The 23,707-nt window shown below is 44.3% G+C and overlaps 1 protein-coding gene across 1 annotated transcript; it reads right to left on the bottom strand.

The window, feature by feature from the left end:
* Window positions 1-2,308: 2,308 nt before the first annotated feature.
* Window positions 2,309-9,133, bottom strand: LOC125442285 (thioredoxin interacting protein). The gene is made up of 8 exons (XM_048513568.1): window positions 8,573-9,133; window positions 7,150-7,222; window positions 6,901-7,048; window positions 6,405-6,507; window positions 5,719-5,975; window positions 4,843-5,002; window positions 4,552-4,703; window positions 2,309-4,106 (listed from the first exon to the last, which is right to left on the bottom strand). The coding sequence occupies exons 1-8, from the start codon at window positions 8,820-8,822 to the stop codon at window positions 4,071-4,073; spliced, it is 1,179 nt and encodes a 392-aa protein (XP_048369525.1). The 5' UTR covers window positions 8,823-9,133; the 3' UTR covers window positions 2,309-4,070.
* Window positions 9,134-23,707: the final 14,574 nt, after the last annotated feature.

Genomic DNA, 23,707 nt, shown 5'->3' with positions numbered 1-23,707 from the left:
TCTATTTCCAGGGGAGCAGTCGGGACTGAACGATGGTAGGGCATGTGTTTGCTTTGCCATATAGAAAGTCCCAAGCTCAAACCTTGGTAGTTTGGGTTAAAGTGGTTCCCTCCTCTTTGCCAGTTCCTTCCCCACGAACAGCCTGGAGTCGTATCTCTTTCATAAAATTCCCCCCTAGCCTGTCTTACATCAGACTCTTCCAAGGGGTGATTGTGTGTTTGAACACATGAAGCGGCCTCATACTGAGTCCAGTGATCTGACTATCAAGACTAGCATTGTCTGCTTTGACAGGCAGCAGCTCTCCAGCATCTCTCTACCCATTACTAGGAGCCCTCTACGATCTCTACCCATTACTAGGAGCCAGCGTGGTGTAGTGGTTAAGAGCAGGCGGATTCTAATCTGGAGAACCGGGTTTGATTCCCCACTCCTCCACCTGAGTGGCAGAGGCTTGTCTGGTGAACCAAATGTGTTTCCGCACTCCAACATTCCTGCTGGGTGACCTTGGGCTAGTCCAGTTCTTTGGAACTCTCTCAGCCCCACATACCTCCCAAGGTGTCTGTTGTGGGGAGAGGAAGGGAAAGGAGCTTGTAGGCCACCTTGAGTCTCCTTACAGGAAAGAAAGTTGGGGTATAAATCCAAACTCTTCTTCTTCTACCTACTCCCTGATCCTTTCAACTACAGATGCCAGAGCCTGAAACTGGGACTTTCTGCCAGTGAAGTGGGTGCTCGAGCACTAAATTGCAGCCCCTCCCCTTGAATTCTACCTGGTGGGAAATAAAGCACACAAACCCCAACACACAAATCTATCGCATCCCAGAAACACTATTCTGTAGCAAAGCAAACTACTTTTGAACTGTAGAGCATTTTGAAAGCTGTTCATAAAATGGCACTTAGGGATAGAGCTTGAAAGGGAGGGTTAAAAAAAATCAGTTGGGCATACCTCGAACAGCTCTATTTGAGTTCTGGGTGGATTATTCAAGGTTTCTGCACTCTATTCCACAGAAAGAAGATAATTTGGTCCGTTGAAGTGCAGTGATTGAGGAAATTGTGTGCTTCCGCATTAGAATATAGTCCTGAACGAATATGAGAAATTTAATTCATCTTTTTACATCAAAACCATTATTTTGTGCATTATTGAACATGGTACTTTGATACAAGAGCATTTATGCCAAATTGTATTTTCACTTTCAAATGGATTGGGGAGGGGGGAGGGTTAGTAGGCACTAGGACTCAGGTGGATCCTGCATACTTTTGCTCTGTGGCAGTGGAATGTACAACCCTACTAGCATTGTTTCTGTGGAACAGAGGGGTCTGCAACGTGCGGCTCTCCAGTTGTTCATGAACTACAATTCCATCAGCCCGCGCCTGCATGTTCATGAACAACTGGAGAGCCGCAGGTTGCAGACCAATTGGCCATGGTGGCCAATTGGCCATGCAGGCAGTGACTGATGGGAATTGTAGTCCATAACATCTAGAGTGCCAAAGGTTCGCCACCATGGGTCTAGGAGCATCTGTGCTGCTTTGCCATTCTAAGCCATGCACTTGTAACAAACAGACCCTTTTCCTGCAAATTCAATTCGTCTCCTTGGTGTAATGACCTGTGGGCGAGGGCTGCAGGGTCTGTTGAGTACATGGGCAACAATCAATTATGAAATCCAGGGTCTGCACAAAGGGAACTGTTGAAGCAACAGCCAAATGGACAGTGATCTGCCCAAAACAACCCTCTGTGGATTTAAAGTGGGCCCCCACCAACAGTGAGTATGTTAGGAGTGCTCATCATGAAAGCCCATCTCATGTAGAACTGGGCTGGGAGCTGTTCTGGAACACATTTGGGAAATCTACTACTACGTTAGGAAGAAATGTGGGAAGGTCAAACCAACTATGGCTTTCACTGTTTCATTACATATGTTGCAACTGACCACTACACTTTCAGTTTCCCAGGAGGTTCCTCCCCACCCCTCGATTTAAAGTCCTTAAAGTCCTCTGCAATTACACAGAAATCTGGAGGAACTGGGTTTAATTCCCCACTCTGCCGCTTGAGCTGTGCAGGCTAATCTGGGGAATTCAAATGCCAGCTGGGTGACCCTGGGTTAGTCACAGTTCTTCTGTACTCTCAGCCCCACCCAATTCCCAAGGTGTTTGTTGTGGGGGGCAGGCAGGAAGGGAAAGGAGTTTGTAAGCCCCTTTGAGTCTCCTTGCAGGAGAGAAATGGGTGATATAAATCCAACTCTTCTTCTTACACAGAGAACTTGGGGATGGTGACAGATTCCCCATCCCAGTCATAGAGACCACACGAGAAGTTAGCCACTTTAAGTTTTGAAAAGTTTATTATAAACAGTACCCCTAAAAGGGGCTTTCTGTAGGACAACAGTACAAAATATAATTAAAATTTCAAACCCATACAAAAGGCAAAATACACAGAAAACAAAACAGTAGAAAAAAATCAGTACACTTAAGTTGGTGTCTGACCATTGCTTAGGCAATATCTTTTTAACAACAGTACTTTGTGGGGTAACAAAGCCCAGGATCAGTTAATACTCTGGATATGCAGTGCTATTGATACATTTTTGAAAAAGTGCATTTTTTTACTCTGTCAGTGGGGGATAAACCCAGTGTTTGGTGAGGGGGGAAAAACAGTTAACAGAAGAGCAGCTTGGGAACAAAACAGTTTGCACTGTGCAGCCTTTAGCTATGGCTATAAGGTGTTTGGCTTTTACTGTAAAGAGCTGTTCAGCACCACAGATCTTTGGTTGAGTGCATTAAGATATTGCTGGAGTTTTTGACACCAAGGCAGCGAGGGAATGCATGAGTTCTCAGTGCAACAGGAAGGCACGAAGAAGATGCCCTCCTTCAAGGCCTCAAGTTTAATCCCTGCACCATGTGAGGCTGCTCTCCTCTGTTCTCTCCCCCCGTAGCACTGGTTTGTCCACAGAATACAAGACAAAAACAAAACCAGAGATACAATAAGAAAATAGGCATAGTGGATTCTTCTCCCTTACAAAAAACATTGGTTTACACTAAGGATACCAAGTTAAACATAAATACAGGATATCAGGACATCAAGTGCTACATAAATAGTCGCAAGTCTTTCACAACTGCTCACTTTTGAAAGCTACATTTGTAAGTGTCCAAGATGCTTGTTAGACGAGAAAACATAAAGAACATACAAAAACTTCTCAGAAATAGGAGCCTGTCTCTTCTCGAGGCTGCGCTCTCATCCTCCTGGAGTATTTGGTAGTATAAAACAGCAAGACATATCAACCCGATACATTTTTTTCTATTTTTACCTCTTCCCTTCTTCATCTAGCACCAACATGACAATCCAACATCTAACACCACCTACAGAACATCCCAACAACTCTTCTGCCACACATAAAAGCCCCCCCACAAGACTGAAGTGTTAAATTTTCAAAAAACAATTTGTTCAGAAAGCAACACATACTAGAAAAAAAATGCTTGTTTTAATATTGAAAGTCAGACATAACCCACACTCTGCCCGCAATGTCTGTAGCTAGATCATAAACTTCAAAATGCTTTTGATCACTGATACAAAAGTTATGGATACACCTATCTGTGGCATACACAGCCACATTTTGTTTATCTTTATTTCCCCTAAATCATTATCGTGTTGGTTTCCCCGTTTCTACGGGAAAGCATCACATGCTAGAACTCCACTCTAGAACTTCCATCTGCTCCTACCCCAAAGTTTTATTTTCAACAGTTTATTTCAGCATTTGATGATCTGTGGGGTTCAGTTCTTAAAGCTTTTTCGAGGAGGGAGTAGAGAAGCCAAGACCCACCTCTGGCACTAGAGGCTTCTCTTAACCTACGCCGAGTCTCTCTGGACAGAAGGCATTAAAGGAACACAGCCCAGCATTCTACTCCTTGCTGATGGCTGTAATCTTCCCTACAAGACAGCGAAGTGTCCTGCCACCATGAAGTCTTCCTTTTTTTTTCTGAAGAAAATTCAGGAATTTTCCACCTGGTGCAATCTGTGAGTGCAATTCTTAAACGAGTCCAGAAAAGGCTGGAGAAGACAACTATGGAAAGTTGCTTGCTTTAGCTGGTGATCACTGAATGTTGTTGTTGGCAATACAAGGATCCACCTGGAAGAGGGAAAGAATAAAACGGGGAGAGATGAATACCTGAGGTCTGCAAATCCAATCATTTTTCCTTCCTACTGAAGACGCAGATTGCACATAGTGGTGGGGAAACAACCTCATCTTTCCCTAACTCAAACATTAACAGATTTTCCTTAGACAATGTTCCTTTAATTCATAGTCACTCTACCTCTCCCATTTCTATTTTGTGGTATTCCCTCATTTGCACTTGCTACAGACTTATTAGAAAGACAAGAGGTACTCTTCTCAAATATTAGAAGGGAGCCGGTTCTTTTCTCTGAATTGCCCCCAAGTCAGATGTTCAGCCAAAAATGCTGGAGAATTATACAGAAATTAAAGACAGACTGGATACTCCACTATTGCATCCTCTGGCAGGTGTGTCACCTAGTCTATGGCTGTATTTCAGTCTAGAAAAACCAGGAAGCCTCACCTCTGTGTAAGTTGGTGGGGGCATGAACTTGAACTCCGGTGCATACATGTAGATAGGACTGTCAAAGGAGTTGTCCAGTTCATCTAGAAGAGGAGTTGTGGGACTCTCCAAGCGGTGATCTTCAGGGACAATGTCCAGGTAGCAGGGAGGTGCTGTTAAGGAAGAAGGCACAGGTTAATTGGAATCAGGTTAAGCCTTTTTCCCCAATCAACTTCCTTTGCATTGACTCTCCTACTCCAAGTCTAGGGGCCGCATTCTTTTTTCCTAGAACTAGAAAGGGCTTCTGCTCACCTTCTGGAGCATCAGGGATGTTGAGGTCCACCCAGCTCATCTCAGAGCTAGCCTGGCTGGCCATGCTGGAGCTACGGCTGCCGATGCCGGAGGACTTGCTGCCAATGACGAGGGGCAGCTCCAGGATGATCTTCTTGGAACCTGGGACACTGACGTAGATCTGCAACAAGATAAAGAAAACCGGTGAGGCTCGATCATGAGAAACACAGTTTTGAGAACTGCCTGGGAAATCTCTAAACTGGCTCCCTCCCCCCACCCCCAAGATGAATGCTGGCCCACATTTAGGTTGACAGCTGTTTAACATATGCCAAGGCTTCACAGTATCACTAAAAAAGCATTTCAGAGGTATGCCTTCTGCCCATTCAAGGGCACCGAACAACTTTATGAAGCTACCTTGCAAAAATTGCTGTTTAATCCAGATCTAAAGATTTTCCAATTCCTTTCTCTGCTCACATACAAGTGCTTAGAAAGGAAGGTATGGGTGAAGTCTGGTGGGGACCTCTCTGCCCAGGAAATTCCAAATGTAGCTACCAGTTACAGCACTCATAGTCAAGCCTTCAGCCTTTGAAAGTTTTAGGGCCACACCCAAGCTCAAATCAAACCTGACACATAGATATGACCTGAGTACTTGGATAACACAATGATTAACTCAGTATAGCTCATAGATGTCAAACTTGCGCCCCTCCAGATGTTATGGACTACAGTTCCCATCATCCCCTGCCAGCATCATGCTGGCAGGGGATGATGGGAGCTGTAGTCCATAGCATTTGGAGGGCCACGAGTTTGACACCTGTGGTATAGCTGCTACAGACTGAAAGAACCCTTCAAGCACAGTTTCAAGTACAGCAACTGCCTTCTACGATCAAGATTCCTCACCTGTAGGAAATACTCTACACGCAAGATGTTGCAGCCCAAGATTGACGGCTTGATTTTCTTGACCCGGAGAGTCTTGCCACGCCAAGTTTCAGACATGCCGGAGACAATGTGGTTGCCTCGGACGCAGGACAGTTTCTGGGTGAAGACCTTGGTTTGCCCATTGGCCAAGTAGGTGTGTTTGGCAATAATGGCTGCCTTAGGCACCACAATTCGGGAGCAAGTGTTCTCAAAGTCGGCATTTATGCAGATGTCATCACCTGGAAGAGCAGGTTGGAGAAAAAAACTTAGCTACAGAAGACCATTACAGATTCAAATTCAACAGAGCTTCTTTGTTATGTGTTCAGGGCTACTTCAGAACTGAATGAGACTTTTTAAAATTATTATTATTTGTTTAATTTTCCTAGTATCAGCTATAGTATACTGAGCTCCCCATTAACTCTGGGTTTTTTCCAAACTTGCAGTCTTGAGCTGTGCTTAGACAGTAGTTCCCATCAGTAACCTCTAGCACAGAGGTCTGCAACCTGTGGCTCTCCAGATGTTCATGGACTACAATTCTCATCAGCCCCTGCCAGCATGGCCAATTGTAGACCCCTGCTCTAGAACTATCACAGCTCTCAAATACAAGGATTTCTACCCTCCTCCCATCAATACCCCATTCCCCAAAGTGATGGGGACCCAGGACTCACCTTCACAGAACCCTTTGCGATCAATCCTGGCGCTAACAGACACATGACCATCAGGAATGAACATACAGGACACTCTCTTTTCCTTCTTGGCAGAGACAGGCGACTGTAAAGAAGCACATAAAGAAATATGAGTCGGAATTCTAATATCAGCGGCTCTGTTTCCAAACTGTTTTCCCGTCCACATAAACCTTGGCTTGACTTTTTGCCCTTTGTCCAATTTTAACTGGTTTGCTCCTCACTTAACGCTTTAATTGTAACTAACTATTCACAAATGTCTTTTTAAAGCATTCACTGAAGCGAGACGTTTGGATGAACTTCAACTTCAGGCCAGAGATTTAAAGGCACACAAGCACTTCAGCGAACAATTCTGGATCGGCCCACTAAGAATTTTCTGAAAGATGGTCAGTTTAACACAAGATGCTACGATAAACTTGACCGAGTGGGTTAGCTGCCAAATGAGTTGTGAGATTAAAGTAATAGCCCCAAAGACAATTACCATCAAGTCTGGCGTGTTGACGTCAATTTGATCCATAACTTCAAAGTGGTTCTTTATCTCTTGAGTTGGGAAGGATGGGCGATCCAGGAACGCTTTCACCCAATAATCAACGCAGCCATATTTCCCCTTGAATGTAGTACCAAGAGGTCTGGAAAAAAACACGCAGATGTTCATTAGACAAAGGAAGCTTAGACAGAAGCAATTTTGTGTTGTAAGACATTCTGGTGGCCACACTTGACCAATACTTACCCTTGGGGCAGCTCAAATCCAAACTTGTATTCATAGGTGTTCCCTGGCCTCAGAATCACCGAGCCATCTGAATCTATGAAAGATATCATAATGGGAGAAAAACATTAGCTTTCCTGATAAAACAGTTTAAAATACATTACACAACTTCAATGGAGAAACCTAAGATACTATCGTTAAGGAGGAAACTTTACCAAAGTGCATAGACAGGCATTGAAACTTTAGCCTTAAGGATTTTAAGATATCCTTAATATTAGCAGAGGACCGAGAAGGTCAATAAACACCTCTTCCTTGAGTATACTACAAGAGCATGCAATTAAGATCAACATTTTTTTGAGATGTACCTCCCTCTATAAACACCATCCAAGTAACACTGCAAGGAATGAATTACAGGGGCCAGCAGTCTAAGGAATTTCTCACTGCCCAGCTCACTCATCACTAGCGGAGATCCCCAGCCAACTCTGATAGCTATTGGGGGGGGGGAGGGGGGACAGGGGACTGGTACATGTTTGTAACCAGACAATCTAGCCAGCCAATTTCTAACAGCAGCACCTGTTTCTGGGATGTACTGTACTTGCTCTTTTCCTCTGGAAGCTAATATAGCACAATTCGACAGTACAGTGGAAGAGCCACCCCACCCTCTCCAACACCTTTTGTTCAATTTAGCAGGTTCCCTCCTCTTCCCAATACTCAAGCCTTAAAATTATATGTTGTTTCCTAATGTGCATCCTATCACATCTCAGACTAAGGCACTTTTGCCATGTGTGATTTACTATAGTGTAAATCTCATTTTAGTCTGTCAGACTTAAAACTCCAAGACTGCCACCAAGGAGAGTGGAATTAAAATAACAACTTTAAAGGGGCTGCATTCCATCCTCATTCCATGTTTCCAATCCTACATTACATCAGAAGATGTGTAAGACCCCTATTGTTCTCTAATTCTGCAATCCCAATCCACTGTCTAGTAGATACGCTACATGATTGAACTGCATTTTACAATCAGCCTTGAGTTTCAGAGACAAAAGTAGGCCATAAATGAATTTAAAGAACAAATTAGGCCAACTTTACGACCTAAAATGCTGTGTGAACCAGACAAACCAGATACAGAAAACTGGTAGTTAGCTTTTGTTCCTTTAGACTGCTTTTCAAGCCCTCCGCTTGGCTAAATTATACTGCGCCCATCTGAGAAGACAATCCCAGACACTGAAACCGAAACCCACAACTTTGTTTCTACTGACTACAAACCAAGTCCCATGAGGTTCACTTCCAAGCAAGGGTGCCAAGGAAGATGGGAAGTGAAAACACTGGGGTCCCATTTTCATTTCTTTTTGCAGGTTTCCCCAAGTCAAGAGATGATGAAGCCCCCACCAGGACCCAGAACAAAAGGCTCAGTTAACCACACGAGGACCCCCCCATGGATGCTCACCAACGGGATGGTCCTCCAGCGCCAGGACATCTTCGAAGCGAAGATACTCCATCTCTTGCTTGCACTGCTGGGGTCCTTTGATCCACAAGACCTTGGCCACCCCGCAAGCCAAGATTTTGACCGAGGTGACTCGGGTGACCTCGGTCACTTCCACCGTCACCCGACCGGCCACCTTCTCGCCGCTGGAGTAGACCTTGTCAGCCTCGCTGAAGGCCAGGGCGAAGGTCTTGATCTTCTTGAACATCACCATGGCGAAATGAGAAGGAAGACCTTGCTTGGGAAGGAAGCCAACCGGGTTGCCTTCAACCTCCTTGGTGCTGAAGATTTTCTGGGTTTTTGGTTTTGGAGACTTTCTGGGATTTTTTTTTTTAAGAAAGGCTGAAAGGCACCCCAAAATTGCAAAGGTTCAATTGCACTTTTTTTGGTCAACTTGCAGTCCTTTTTGGAATGGTTTTTGGAACCGGACAAGCGCCCAGCAAGAGCCTGTTAAGAGGCAAATTTTGGCTTTGAACGGACGCAGCTCTCGCACTCACGGCCGGGCAGGCGAGTCTGCGGCTCCGCCCGGATGCGGCCTTTTATACTCCTCCTCCCCTTTCTCACCCTCCCCGCAGTTGTTGATCGCGAGCTGCTCCATGCGGCCGGCTCGTGTCCCCTCGTGCTGCCCTCGTGAACAGCGCTCTCATTGGCCGCCTAGCCGTGTTTACAATCCCAGGAGCCAATCAGAAGCCGGATGGCGGCGCGTGGACAGCGTGTGTAGAAGGGATGCCGGCTCTAAGAAGAGGGAGAGGAAAAAAAAAGGCTGGCGTAAGCAAAGCGGGGGAGACGGGGGAGGGAAGAGATGACTGACGGGAAGTTATCCAATGAGAGGCCAAGGAAAAGAGCTGAAGAAGAGTCGCGGACCAATGGAGCGCGGAGGGTTGGATTGGGGTGATTCGTAGCAGGCTGAGGGGAGTTTAGATGAGTGGGTGTGGTGTTTTATGACTAATTAGGGGACTTTTGATGGGAGAGGGAATAAGTTATGAAGACTTGCCTTAAATAGGCAAATATGAGGGAATTGGGGGGGGGGGGTCGTTAGCTGTCTGGCAGAGAAGTGCCTCCACATAAATTAAAATTACAAGTGGTCGAAACACTGACCTTAATTGAGCGTTGAAAGATCCTCCAAAGCTCTTGGCGCAGTATATTAAATCAACCCAAAGCATGAATTTCCAGCAGATACTGAAAATGAATTTGAATGCACCCAACGGATAGTGAATTCACCTGTATAAAAGAATATACTTCCTGAGAGTTTCCTGATTAATGATCAAAATAAACAATGGTTGGATTATGAGACAGTCAAATAAAAATAGCCATAACTGGACTCTTTAACAAAATGCCCTGTGATATCTGTCATAAGGTGCTGGTTAAAAAAAGAGAGATTGAATAGTTTATAAACGAATAAGCGATTTGTCAAAGGATAATACAAACTGTACATTCAGTTCTAAAAAAATGCTAAACATAACCAATGCTAAAATGAGATCTAAAAGAATATCTCCAGTGCCCAAGGCATTGAAATCCAAAATATAGATTGCCTCCTACACAGAAGCATTGTGCACACAGTTGTATTAAGACTTTTTAAATTCCTGACATGTGGAATTTATTTGATTTTAAATGTGGTTATGTTTATTTCAGCATTTACTTCAAAGAGGAACAAGTTGTTGCTTTGAAGAAAATGTTTGTTTGCAAATGAATAACAGCAGTTCATTATTCTGTTACAGAGACCTACACACTTGGAGACTTAATGTTTGCATCGTAAGCCTCAACACTGATATACCACTAACATGGTAATGTAAATAAGTTAACCCAAAGAGTTTCCCCCCTTAATATCAAATCAAATTGGACCATTTTTGTTACATATCTTTATAATATTGATGAGGGGATTTGCAGTTCAGACAACCAAAGTGTGTTTTGTATGCATTACTTGTGCCATTAATGCAAGTTGAAGCTGGACGTTACAGTTATAAATTAGAAGACCCATTCTACACAATGCAGACTTTTTCATTTGATCTACAGATGAAACTGTAAACCAAACATAAGGTTAACTTGTACACAGCTTCAGTTCAAGAAACAAACTTTAATTTTTGCCTGTAATTTGCCTGTAATTTGCCAGTTACAGGTCAGTGCAATGCTGTTTTCAAGTTTGTTGTCTCCACAGCCCCACATGAATGACTAGCAAGTTATTTGCTGAATAGATGGCAGATACGAGGCTGTTGAGGGAGCACAAAGAAATGAAGTACAGTTTTTCTACCATCTGCCTCTCTGCCAGTGTTGATACCTGAAAAAATGTGTGTTAAATGCTGAGACTCTGCACATCATACTGCAATCTTACAGATTTTTTGCTTAGTTCTTTCTCATGTGATCAGCTGCAGCAGAAGAAGAGTTCGTTTTTATACCCTGCCACTCCAGTCAGGATACTCTAAGTTTTGCCTTAAATTCACGGTTCATTATACTTTCTTCACAACCAAAGAGTCAAAACTGGCTCAACCGGGCCAAGATATCCTAATTCCTATCCCCCCTTCCATCTCAGGCAACAAGTGCATTCCACAAATGTCAAGGAAGTTTTAAGCCTGGGACAGGCATGCAGCCAGTTATACTGCAGTCCAACACACGTTCCTGAAATAGTGTTCTTTCCTGTGCTCTGCCAGCTTTCTTTTGGTCTTTGCCTCCCTGACCTCGATTTGTCCATCAGCACTTCCTAGTGACGTTGGAGATACAAAGGGAAAAACACGTCTGATGTGAACATATTGCAAGACCCCCATACTCGGTGTTGATTAATCTGGAGCAGAAGTTTTCTAAACTGTGTCTGATGAAGTCTGAATCTCCTTGGAAGAGTACCAAGAGTTTTCCCAATGAAATCAAGCTTCCCTGAAAACAGCATGGCCCTTCCTATCAATCTTCTGTTGCAATGGGCAGTAGTGGAAGATGCTGCAGTGTTTTACACTTCAGAGTTCTTGGAAGACAATGAGGGAAGGGAGGCAAGAGGTCTAGGTAGTGCTCCACATGGACTGCTTGTACACTCTAGACTCATCTCCCAGAATCCTTTGCGATGAACTGGGATACCAAATCTGACAGGAAATAGATAGACGGTCTATAAATCAAATAGTAAATAAAGTAAAATACAATGCACCTGTGATAAGTGCTTCTTTAAAAAAGGTTTTGAAAACCACAGATCTAGAAGTACATATGATTGCAGATTAGAATCTCAAAAAAAGTCTTTCCTCCTGCCCTTTTGATTGTGGGCACAGTCACTCACATCCAAGAGTGTTAAGTGGTAGCTAATCTGGATTACCTGTTATTGAAGATGCACCCTAAATATTTTATCTCCCCCAAATTACCTCAAGCTGCTACTCATTTGCAATCAATAGCCCTTAGAGGATAATTTGTAACAGGCAGAATAGATCCCCTTAGCAGGCTCAGAATGAGGACCTTAGTGGTGGAGAAGAAAACCTTATATGGCTTTTTAAAAATGTCTTGTGTAAACAGGCCAGAAGAGTATTTGTCAGCAGAGGAAAAACAGCTGCAATGAGAATGCAACTTGACAGGGATCTTTCTGTGCAGTGTCTGAGAGGGTCTAGAACAGTGATGGTGAACCTTTTTGAGACTGAGTGCCCAAATTGCAACCCCAAACCCGCTTATTTATCGCAAAGTGCCAACATGGCAATTTAACCTGAATACTGAGGTTTTAGTTTAGAAAAAAACAGTTGGCTCCAAGGCGTGTGTTACTCGGGAGTAAGCTTGGTGGTAGTTGGTGGTTTGGCTTTGAAGCAACCGTACAACTCTTCCAACGGGTGAATCGCGACCCTAGGAGGGTTTACTTAGAAGCAAGCCCCATTGCCAGCAACCGAGCTTACTCCCAGGTAAAGGATCGCACTTTAGTTCTTCGCATAAAAATCAGTGGGGTTTAACAGCGCTTAACAGGGTTACCTACACTGCTTCCCCAAAACTAGGTCTTAGGTTTAATGCTAATAATCAAGCCCAGCGGCCCAGGCCAGCCTAGATGTGTGTGGGGGCATTCTGTTTGTGCGTGCCCACGAAGAGGGCTCTGAATGCCACCTCTGGCACCCGTGCCATAGGTTCCCCACCACTGGTCTAGAAGCTTGAAGAAACTCTAGAAAATCATGACAAAAGACCTTCTTGCTTCTGTCAAGTGTATAGGTTTCTTTTTTTTTGCATCCTATGTCAAGTATGTTGGACATGGAAAGAAAAGCTGTGTTCTGTCAATCACAAGTCTGTATGTCTGTGCTGCTGACAGGTGCTAGCTAGGGCATGGCCAGACAGACCAGAATCCAGGTGGGCAGCAAGCGAGGCGCAGTTAAGACAGTCCGGAGTCAGGGCAGGCAGCAGGCAAAGGCGTAGTCTGAAATCCAGAGTCAGGGCAAGCAGCAGGCAAAGGCATAATCAAGTCAATCCAGAGTCAAGGCACTGGCCAGAGTTCAGAAGAAGACCAGGCGCATGACACTTACCAGGAATTACATTTGTTGCAACCAGGCAAAGCTAAGCCCAAGTCAGGGTTTATATAGGAGATTCTAACTAATGAGGCTAGGATCCAGCAAGGACTCAGTCCTCCTCAGATGCAGATGCCTCCATTTCCCAGAGCCTTCTGCCATATCTACCAACAATGCAATCACTTCTCCTTTTACTCTGGGACTGCATCCTCTTTTTCCCTTGTGCAGCTGGCACGTTACTTGGCTCTTAGATTCCTGATTACTTTCTCACCTTGACTTTCTCATTCCTGATGACTTTCTCATCAGGTTATTCCTTGGCTTGCAGGGAAGGACTTTCTCATCAGGTTATTCCTTGGCTTGCAGAGCTGGCTCTGCTGTCTGTGTTTCCTCGTGAGGAGTCAGTTCTGGCTCCACAGTGACTTCAGGCTCTACCTCAGTGTCCAGGGACTGGCTCATAACAATGTCTGTCAATCATCCCACTTTCTCTGGGGAGTTCAGGGCAGCATATATGCTTCTCTCATATGCTGTCCTCACAACGCTATTACCATAGGTTGGAGATCACCTGCAGTGTCATCCTAAGCAAAGTTACACCCATTTAGGGCATTGAGTTCCACATATTAAGGATATAAATTGGCTGAAGATGGCATTCTCAATGAGGCTTATGATTGAGGGGGTACTTGTACCCTGACCTCTCCAGTCCTGTTACAGAAACGCCAGTATTTGGGGATCTGAGGGGCTATAACACGGTACCATTCCATGTCAAATCCAACCCCCCCTTCCTATTTACACTGAGATACAATTCCATAGATCTGTGGTCTATCCATTTTTAACTTTTGTTTTAAAAGGTTGAGATCTTGATTGCTTGGCGGCAGGTGAAATATCTTGCACTATGATGAACCAGAATGAACATTTCAGTACTATATGATGCTTTGGGATTTTTCTGTGTTCTATTGGTACACAGGTTAGAAAATGTTATTGACAGAGCTTGCCCTCTTGTGGTTACTGTCAGTAATTCACCATTAGCATGCGTTCGAGAAAACGAAAAAGACCTGAGGCTTATCACCTGTCCCCTCTGTCAAGCCACTGTCTGATCTTGGAAAAGAAGACCTGCAGCATCATTACAAAGATATCCCCTGTTAATTTTCTGATAAACACAATACGTCATTTTTTAAACAGATTCATAATGTGTTCCTTATTTTGAAGCTGTTTTGGTAACCCTAAAAACCATCTTTCTAGGTTTATGGGAATTTAAATTGATCATCACCTCTCCAGCTGTGAGGATGACTACAGAGTAAGGGCTCATCGTGAAATCTTAAGCTTAATGTTTTGACAAGATATGTTTTTCCAAGCAACACAATTACTCAGATATTATTCGTCCAAAACAAGGCAATAATAACACAGTTTAATAATCCTTTCAGGTTTTAAGGTGCTTCACTTGCATTATCTTTTTGTAATCCTTATAATAGTCCCACAAGTCATGTCTGTAGTCTTATCCCCATATTGCAGATGAGTGTGTGTGTGTCAGTGGATGGAATAAGAAGGTCTCTAGTGAATTCTTAGCACAGATGGATTACAGTGAAGGACAGTCCCTCTCAGAGGCCCAGTGAGACTAACATTATAGGTTGCCAGCCAGGTTTGAGGGGCAGAGGCTGCACAAAACAGCATTGCTGAATACAGCAACATTACTTCCAACTGTAGACTTACAGGAGGGCAGCTCACTGCCAAAACACCAGCATTATTTCCAGGTCGTGCTAGAAATGAAGTCAGCATGTTGTCATTGCTGACAATTCCTCTCCTGGCCCTTCATTTTCTTTCTTCTGGCCCAGCAAGGACCAGTGGGAGGTCTCTCATCAGACTAGCAGATCTAGCAGCCTTACACAGAAGTGACGTCAAGCACCATTCTAAGAGTTTCCCTGTTCTTGATGGTGAAAACCATAGAGAGTAGGAGTATTCCTAGAGCATTGCTTGATGTGTTGGTGTCAATTGCCTAAGTCTGAAGTGCTCTTTCAACCTTCCCACCCTGCCCCAATGGGTCCTGGTGAGGGACTTCCTGATGGCTAGCTCATGCCAAATTCATACATGCCACTTTGGTTGCTAGGGATCTCCCGCTTATTACAGCTGATCTTCAGGTGACAGAGATCAGTTCAGCTGGAAAAAATGGCCACTTTGGAAGGTGGACTCTACAGCATTATGCTCCATTATCCTCCCCAGGCTCCACCCCCAAAATCTCCAAGTATTTCCCAACCTGGAGCCGCCAGTGCTAGTGCCACTTGGTGTGCATAATTACTCCAGTTTAAGTGCATTAATTTCAGTGGGTTTAGACTGGAGTACTGCTAAAGTGCATTTCAATTCCTCTCCAGCATGAGTAAAAAAACCAGGCATTTTAAAAACTGCTAAAATGCATTTCAATTCCTCTCCAGCATGAGTAAAAAACAGGCATTTTAAAAACTATTTGCATCTAGATTCTGAATCAATTGCTGTTGATGTAAGAAGGTCGATTTAACAATGGCATTTCCACCTTCTGGTAGCAACGCACAAGCAATTTCAGTGCTTAATCACACCCTGCAATGTGCCTTTCATTTTTATGATACCTGCCACCAATCGATTTTCAAGATGTTCTTTGCCACTCTCAGCCTAAGTTCACTACGCAGAGGCAGGCAATGGCAAACCAGCTCTATTAGTCTCTTGCCTTGAAAACCCAATTGGGTCCGCTGTAACTTAGATGGTCCTTTCCACAACTTGCCCTGACCCAAATGGCCTAGGACAGCTTGATCTCATTGGATCTGCCAGTCAGGAAGTGGCTGGAGAACTCCTGGAATGACAGCTGGGCTCCTGGTTGCAGATATCAGTTCCCCTAGAACAGGGGTCTGCAACCTGTGGCTCTCCAGATGTTCATGGACCTCAATTCCCATCAGCCCCTGCCAGCATGGCCCATTGGCTATGCTGGCAGGGGCTGATGAGATTTGTAGTCCATGAACATCTGGAGAGTCGCAGGTTGCAGACCTAGGCCCTAGAACAGGGGTAGGGAACCTGCGGCTCTCCAGATGTTCAGGAACTACAATTCCCATCAGCCTCTGTCAGCATGGCCAATTGGCCATGCTGGTAGGGGCTGATGGGAATTGTAGTTCCTGAACATCTGGAGAGCCGCAGGTTCCCTACCCCTGCCCTAGAACAAGGGTCTGCAACCTGCGGCTCTCCAGATGTTCATGGACTACAAATCTCATCAGCCCCTGCCAGCATGGCCTGATGGGAATAGTAGTCCATAAACATCTAGACAGCTGCAGGTTGCAGACCCCTGCCCTAGAAAAATGGCAGTTTTAGAGAGGGGGAACTCTATGGCCCCTTCCACACATTCAGAATAATGCACTTTCAATTAACTTCCAATGCACTTTTCAGCTTTGCAGAATAGCAAAATCCACTTTCAAACAATAGTGGGTTGAATGTGTATTATTTTGTATGTGCGGAAGGGGCCTATGCCTTGTAGCCCACTGAGGTTCCTTCCCTCCCAAGCCTGTAAACATTTCCCAACCTGTGGCTGGGCTGGTTTTTTATTTGACAGCCGAGCCAACTGCATCCTTAGATTATGAGGAAGATGGCTTCACTGATGTTAGGCCAAAAAAGTAGACCCCAGCAACAAGGCCACAACCTCCAAGTGTCTGGGGGGGGCACCAAGTGATAAGGTCAGATATGGTAAACCACTTTAAGGCCCTCAAACATGTGGCATAAAGAAACAGTGTTAATCTGAACGATGCCACCAGTTCTGGCGAAGGCCAGAACAATCCTGTCTCCTTTAGATTATGGTGAATCTCTTCACTCACACAGAATCACTGATTATGGAAACCTTAGTGAGACTAGTGGGGGCTGTGTTGAGCAGCTGGCAGGTTCAGCTGATGGGGAAGGATTATCATCGTTGGGACGGGGACAGGGGCGTACCGCCCAGGGGGACATATGGGGTCAAATGTCCCTGGGCTGCAGCCATTTAGTTACGTGGGGGGTGGAAAATTGCCCCCACACCCCTCCTTCTTCTTTCAGGCTCCATACACTGTCTTCAAGATCTGGTGCAAAAAAAAGTTGTTTAGTCGTAGTGGGGGAGGGTGGTCGCCCCAAAGCCCGCCCCCCCCCCCCCGGAAAACTCAATTTTGCACCGGGCTGTATTTTCCCTAGATACACCGCTGGATGGGGAGGAATAAACAGGCAGTACAAAATCCTTGTTAATATGAAGTTGGATAGCTACTTTCAGTTTTAAAAAAAAGTCAGAATGAACTTGTCCTTGCGAATTTTAAGAAAAAGAAAGATCACGTTTCAAGTTACTCACTCTGCATGCTGGAATTGTGACTAAATAAACCCACCATCCTAACAAAATAAAGCAAAAAACAATAGTTAAAGGATCAAAGAGTTCCAATCTCAACATGGATAGTAATAATGACAAACTCAGAAATGGTGAGTGGGGTGTAACTGAAGGGAATATTATTCATGAACCCTTTGAAAAACATTTTGATGCTTTTCAAACACAAATTGGTTGATCAGTTCAATAGCAAAAGTAGCAATAGCTGCTAGACAGGCCTTAATAGAAGTGGTAGCCAAACATACATTTTTATAAATAAAAGGTACTCAAATATGTGATACTCTACACGTCATAGATTCAATTCCCTTTCAGAGTGACCACTGAACACATTTTAATTGTATTTGCTCAGACAAACTGTCATTTACATCTAGCCACATGATAGATGATGATATCTTCCTCGTGGCATCTTAATCACGGAGGTGAATCTGGCTGTCTGGGCTAATGAAGGGATATGAATATGCACCTGATGATCTCCTAATATCTCATCCTGTGAAGGGCTCTAGTTATTAATGGGATTCAAGAAAATGCAAAGAAAAGCATCTGTGTCCAGTGCATTTGAAATGCAGCCACCACAGCATCTGAGAGCCTACTGAACAGAATTTATACGGCATCACATTGAATCTTGCCTGTTTGTAGCTCATGTGTCTGAAAATTGAAGGGAGGCATTTGCACAGTTGTGTTCATTCATATGCCTCTGATGGGCCTCTTCTCAACTCATCTACCAAACTAAGGCTGCAATCCTAAAAAATGCTTACTAGGAGTAAGTCCCCTTAAATTCAATAGGACTTACTTCTGAATACACATGCTTAGGATTGTAGTGTAAGTGTTCTATCTCTCTCCATTGGGATTGGAGCTCAGATTGTCATCATGTAATGGACACACCAGTCTCAAATATCATCTCCAAACCCCAACTGTTACCCAAAATGTAGGGGTTTCCCCCTTTTTGAGTGTGTGTGTGGTGGGGGGGGGGGGGAGGGGAATTAGCGAGGGCAGGCCTTGCTATAAGAGAGGTGAGGCACTAATACAAAATCTTTTCCACCAGAGTTTACATAAGTGAGTTTCTGCAAGAAATCCACAGGAATGAGGGGTAAAGGTTTAACAGGCTTCCTTGAAAAGAATAAAAGAATAAACGTGCACATGCAAATGGTAACAAGCACACAAGGAGTTCACACAGTCCTAGGATTTAGAAATCATTGAGGGGAAAGGTCTGGAATAGGTCGGGGGAATAAGATGATAATTACCTGATCTTGAAGCAGTGGTCCAAAAAAAAAGCAGAGTTCAATGCCTGCATTGAGCTCTAAAGAGACAGGGTGAAGGCAACTGACAGGCCGTGTAACTGAACCAGGGCAGCTCAGGATACACTGCGCACAGCATAGCTAGACCAGAGATTTAGTCTAGAAACACTGAGTACTGACTACCAGGTGGACAGGTAATTTATAGCAAAAAAAATCTGGCCCTGTAGCAATGTTAAGAAACCTGGATCTTTCTGGACAAAGATGGCTTTTGTTCTCTGGAGAAGAACAAGACGTGGACACTTAGGCTTAACTACCCAAGACCAGGGTGTGTCCAGAGATGATTAGATTTTAGGGTGGAACTGGTACAATTACAGCTCTGGGATGATGCCAATGCAGATGGTGGTGGTCTTTCTTAGAGGTTAGCCAGGATACAAGAAGATGGGATTGAAGAAACACTGAAAGGAAACCTTGATGAAATTAGTTAGCATTCTCTTTGTTTCATGGAGGCAGGATTTGCCACGATAGAGATGAGAACTGACCTTTCTTTCTTTCTTTCTTTCTTTCTTTCTTTCTTTCTTTCTTTCTTTCTTTATTTATTTATTTATTTATTTATTTATTTATAATCAGACTTATATACCGCCCTTCCCCCTTATATATCACCTTTTCCATTTTTATCCCGCCAATCCCCCAAAGGTGGCTTACAAAATAATGAAAACATAATACAATAGTTTTAATACAATGCAAAAAATAGAAATATAGAAATATTAAAGCCAGTTTAAAGAAGATGGCAAAAAAGAATTCAAAGGCATGAAAAAACAGTGGTGGGATCCAAAAATTTTAATAACAGGTTCCTATGGTGGTGGGATTCAAACAGTGGCGTAGCGCCAATGGGGCTATTGGGCAGGGAGGTTGCTTTAGTAACCCCTTCTCGGCACTCAGAAAAAAATAGTAACCACTTCTAGAGAACTGGTGAGAACTGGTTGGATCCCACCTCTGGTGTCACACCCAGCCGGAGGCCTGAGGATGATTTTAAGAAGAGGGATGCCTGGCTGATCCAACAGAAAAGGCCCAGCAGAACAACTCTGTCTTGCAGGCCCTGCAGAACTGAGATAAATTCCACAGAGCCTAGATGTCATCCGGGAGTGCGTTCCACCAGGCCAGGGTCAGGGCCGTAAAAGCCCTGGCCCATGACAATGGCAGCCAAACATCCCTGGGGCCTAGTATCACTAGCATATTCCCCTCTGGAGACTGGAGGGGAGTTTGAGGGCATAAGGCTTTGTCCCAGGCGAAAGGCTTTGTCTTTTCCTAATTGCTTTAGAAAAGGTGAGGCTGACTGTTTGCAACTTAACGCTGGAAGGAGATCTTGGCCAGGCAGGTTCTTGTCCTTATTGGTACCACAGATCCAATGCAGGGTTGGAATCCATCTTGGCACTGCACGACTAGCTACCTGCAAGGTTGGCAGGATAGGTAGAGAAACGGCTGTCATAGAAACAGGCCTCCCCCTCCCACCATAGGTCTGCTTGATAACACCACCCTCTACAGACTCCACCTCCAAATATGCAGGAATTTCCCAGCCCAGAGTTGATAACCCTAATGTGTGCAGAGAGGTTGTGATCATCCCCCAGCCTATTGACTGCATGGGTATACTAAGACAGTTCCTCTGACTATTCATTGCTGGACTGAACCATTGTTAGAAGGGGTCTCATTGCCAGTCGAGCCAAGAGAGGAACCTTAGCAGGAGAGGCTATTGAATCCAGCACTGTAAAACTGAGGTGGGAAAAATCATTATGGGAGGGAAGTCCTTCGTGTCCTGATGAGGTCTTGTTTGAGTTCTTACAGCAACGAAAATGTGAGATTTTCCCAGTGTTGTCAAAACGCCTCGCTGACTAAAATATCCTCACTGATAATGCAAGCCACCCTACCAGTTTCTGCTGAATTATCTTCACAAACTCTTATGAATGGATGCCATTCTGTTTTGGTTTTTTTCTCACTTATTATTTCACTGACATACCGGTAGAATTTCATTTAATTTTTGATGATGAGAGACTTTCCTCTTTTTTTAGATAAAATTTTGGCAAAACATTTAACCACCCATGACTAATCTAAGCATCTCTAAGTATAAAGAAATGGTTCTGTCATTTCTTTTTTAAAAATCACATCTGTCTCAATTATAGATGCTAATATGGTGATTATTCCTTTCTGCTGTTTAATAAGTAAGGATAACGTAGAAATAATTTTATTGATGAAGTCTGCCCTCTGGTGGTCACTGTCATAATTGTCTAACAAATAAAGAGACAAGTACTTGGGCTGCTGAATCAACAACACAGTCAAGCGTGAAAAGTGTTTAAATAAGAGAAAATGCAAGTGCGAGCAAAAGCAGAGGCAACATAGAAACATAGACACAACAGGATCACAATGTCCCAGACCTAATCAGTAAAACTGAATCCGGTGTAAATATCATGCATATAAATCAGTGGTATACCATACTCTGACTTGAACATATAAGTCCAAATAATAGTAATAGTAATGCCTTAAGTCTGAGTCCACCGGTTATCCAGTATACCCATTTGTAAAGGAAGAAGCAGTCTAAACCAATCTCCTAGTGCCTTGGCAACCTACTGAACAGGTGCTGTGAAGGAGCACCCAAAGGTGGGTCTATATAGGCCAGTGGTGGCGAACCTATGGCACGGATGCCAGAGGTGGCACTCAGAGCCCTCTCTGTGGGCATGCGTGCATAGAGTTCGTCATGTGATAATAGTGTAATTATTTCAGGGAGATTATTAGCATTAAACCTAAGACCTAGTTTTGGGGAAGCAGTGTAGGTAACCCTGTTAAGCGCTGTTAAACCCTACTGATTTTAATGGGAAGAACGAAAGTGTGATCCTTTACCTGGGAGTAAGCTCGGTTGCTGGCAATGGGGTCTGTTGCCTTGAAAACCCCAACAGAGCAGTGCATGTGTGTGTGTGCACGCACACGCGCCTGTGTATGTATGCACTGGAGGTGGTGTTGCTTATACCCACAATCCACATAGCACTTGGCAGAAGGCTATTAGGAAGGGAGAAAAAAGGGTCCCTGCCCCAAAGGGATTTGTCTAGATCTCAGATGTGAAAGAGTCAGAAGTAAGACAAATCTTTGTAAATATCCTTCCACCATGGTGTAGTGATTAAGAGCGGTGAACTGGAGAATCGGGTTCAGTTCCCCACTCCTCCACGTGGTACATGTTGACCTTAGGCTAGTCACAGTTCTCTCAGAACTCCTCCAGCCCCACCTACCTCACAAGGTCTTTGTTGTGGGGAGAGGAAGGGAAGGGGTTTGCAAAGTGGAGAGCAAGTGGAGTTGAGAAAACTCTTCTTCTTTTGAGTAGGTGAAGTAAAGGTCAGGTGTGACTTAGAGCAAGGGCTCCGTGCTTGTCAAATTGTACCTGCGTCGTGGCAACCAGCTTCCAAGCAACAAAGACAAGGACTTCCACGTGGGTCAGAATAAGAGACGTCCCATTTTTCCACCCACTCTGCTGCAATTTCCACCTTCTGTTTGATTACTGTTGCTTTAGAATGCATTATCCTCCTACTCAGCATGCAAGGGAGAAGTCTTGCTTGTCTTTCAAATGCTTAGGCATATTTAGACAGCATAAATGCTAATTCTCCAATCTAACGCTTCATTGACTAGATGGCGCTTGGAACAACCATGGAACGAGTGAGCAAACACGGACGTTCTCAAAGGAAATGCAACTGGAGACAGTTCAGAACGCTTGCAGTTTTTGTTTGGGTCCAAAGAACATGACAAAATTAGATATATGTGGGTGGCGGCTTTTGTAGAGGTCGCCAATCCACTTAGCAGGAAATACCGGAGGAGGAGCATTTGCCACGGCCACAAACTGATATGCCCTGCCGCTAAATTGTCATTGCCAGCTTTGAGGTGATGACAAATTATCAGTGCCATTCCTTCATCGGTGGGCTACCCATTATAGGAGAGAGTGGCGCCCTTTGTTTTCTACCTGTTCTTCAGTTTCGCGGTTTGCTTTAGTTGTTTCTTTCTGGCATAATAGTAATCTGGACCAGGTGCTTAGGAGCAGCAGTAGCAGAAGGCCATTGCTTTCACATCCTGCATGTGAGCTCCCAAAGGCATCTGGTGGGCCACTGAGAGTAGCAGAGTGCTGGACTAGATGGACTCTGGTCTGATCCACCAGGCTCTTTCTTATGTTCTTATGGATTCATTCATTCGTCCGTTCATTCCGTATCTATTCATTCATTCATTCATTCATTCATTCATTCATTCATTCATTCATTTGACTTCTATACCGCCCACCCCCGGAGGGCTCTGGGCAGTGTACAACAACTGATATAATCTAAAATAACAAGAGGAGCACATTCAATAAATACATACAATATAATAAAATTAGGGCTCTAAATTTCACATTAAAACCATTTAGAACAGCGCACAAAACATCGCGTCCGGCAATCTAAAAGTCCCTCTGAGGAGGGAACGGAAAGGCCCAAGATGTAAAAGGTCACAGCTGATGAAAAGGGAAGGTTTGTACATTTATGCAGAAGTGGCAATCTTGATACCGCACACAGGCCGGTAAAGCAAGTTTGGTCGTGAGATATCCAGGGCAAACATGCACCAGGTGGCTTTTGCTCTGGTCCACACCCCTGGACTCACTTTCAAGTCTGCTCAGGTCCTAGAGTTTTTGATTCCGTGAAGTGGCAACCCTGTCTATCCCTAGATTGTGGATAATAATAGTAATGGTTTCACCAAGATCTGTCCCAAGTCTAACAGTTGATAAGAACACTAAGAGATAATCAGTGGCATAGTGGCTAAGAGCAGTGGCTAAGAGCCGGTGCACTCTGATCTGGAGGAACCAGGTTTGATTCCCAGCTCTACCTCTTGAGTTGTGGAGGCTTATCTGGGGAATTCAGATTAGCTTCTACACTCCCACACACACCAGCTGGGTGACCTTGGGCTAGTCACAGCTTTTCGGAGTTCTCTCAGCCCCACCCAACGCACTTCATGAAAGCGCTTTGCTGGGAGGGGTGAAAGGGCAAGGAGATTTGCTGTGCCCCTTCGAGTCTTGGCG

The sequence above is a fragment of the Sphaerodactylus townsendi genome, linkage group LG01 (genome assembly GCF_021028975.2).
Source record: "Sphaerodactylus townsendi isolate TG3544 linkage group LG01, MPM_Stown_v2.3, whole genome shotgun sequence".
Classification (NCBI taxonomy): domain Eukaryota; kingdom Metazoa; phylum Chordata; class Lepidosauria; order Squamata; family Sphaerodactylidae; genus Sphaerodactylus; species Sphaerodactylus townsendi.
Note: the sequence above shows the minus strand (reverse complement) of the source record. Positions and strands in the feature narration are given on the sequence as shown.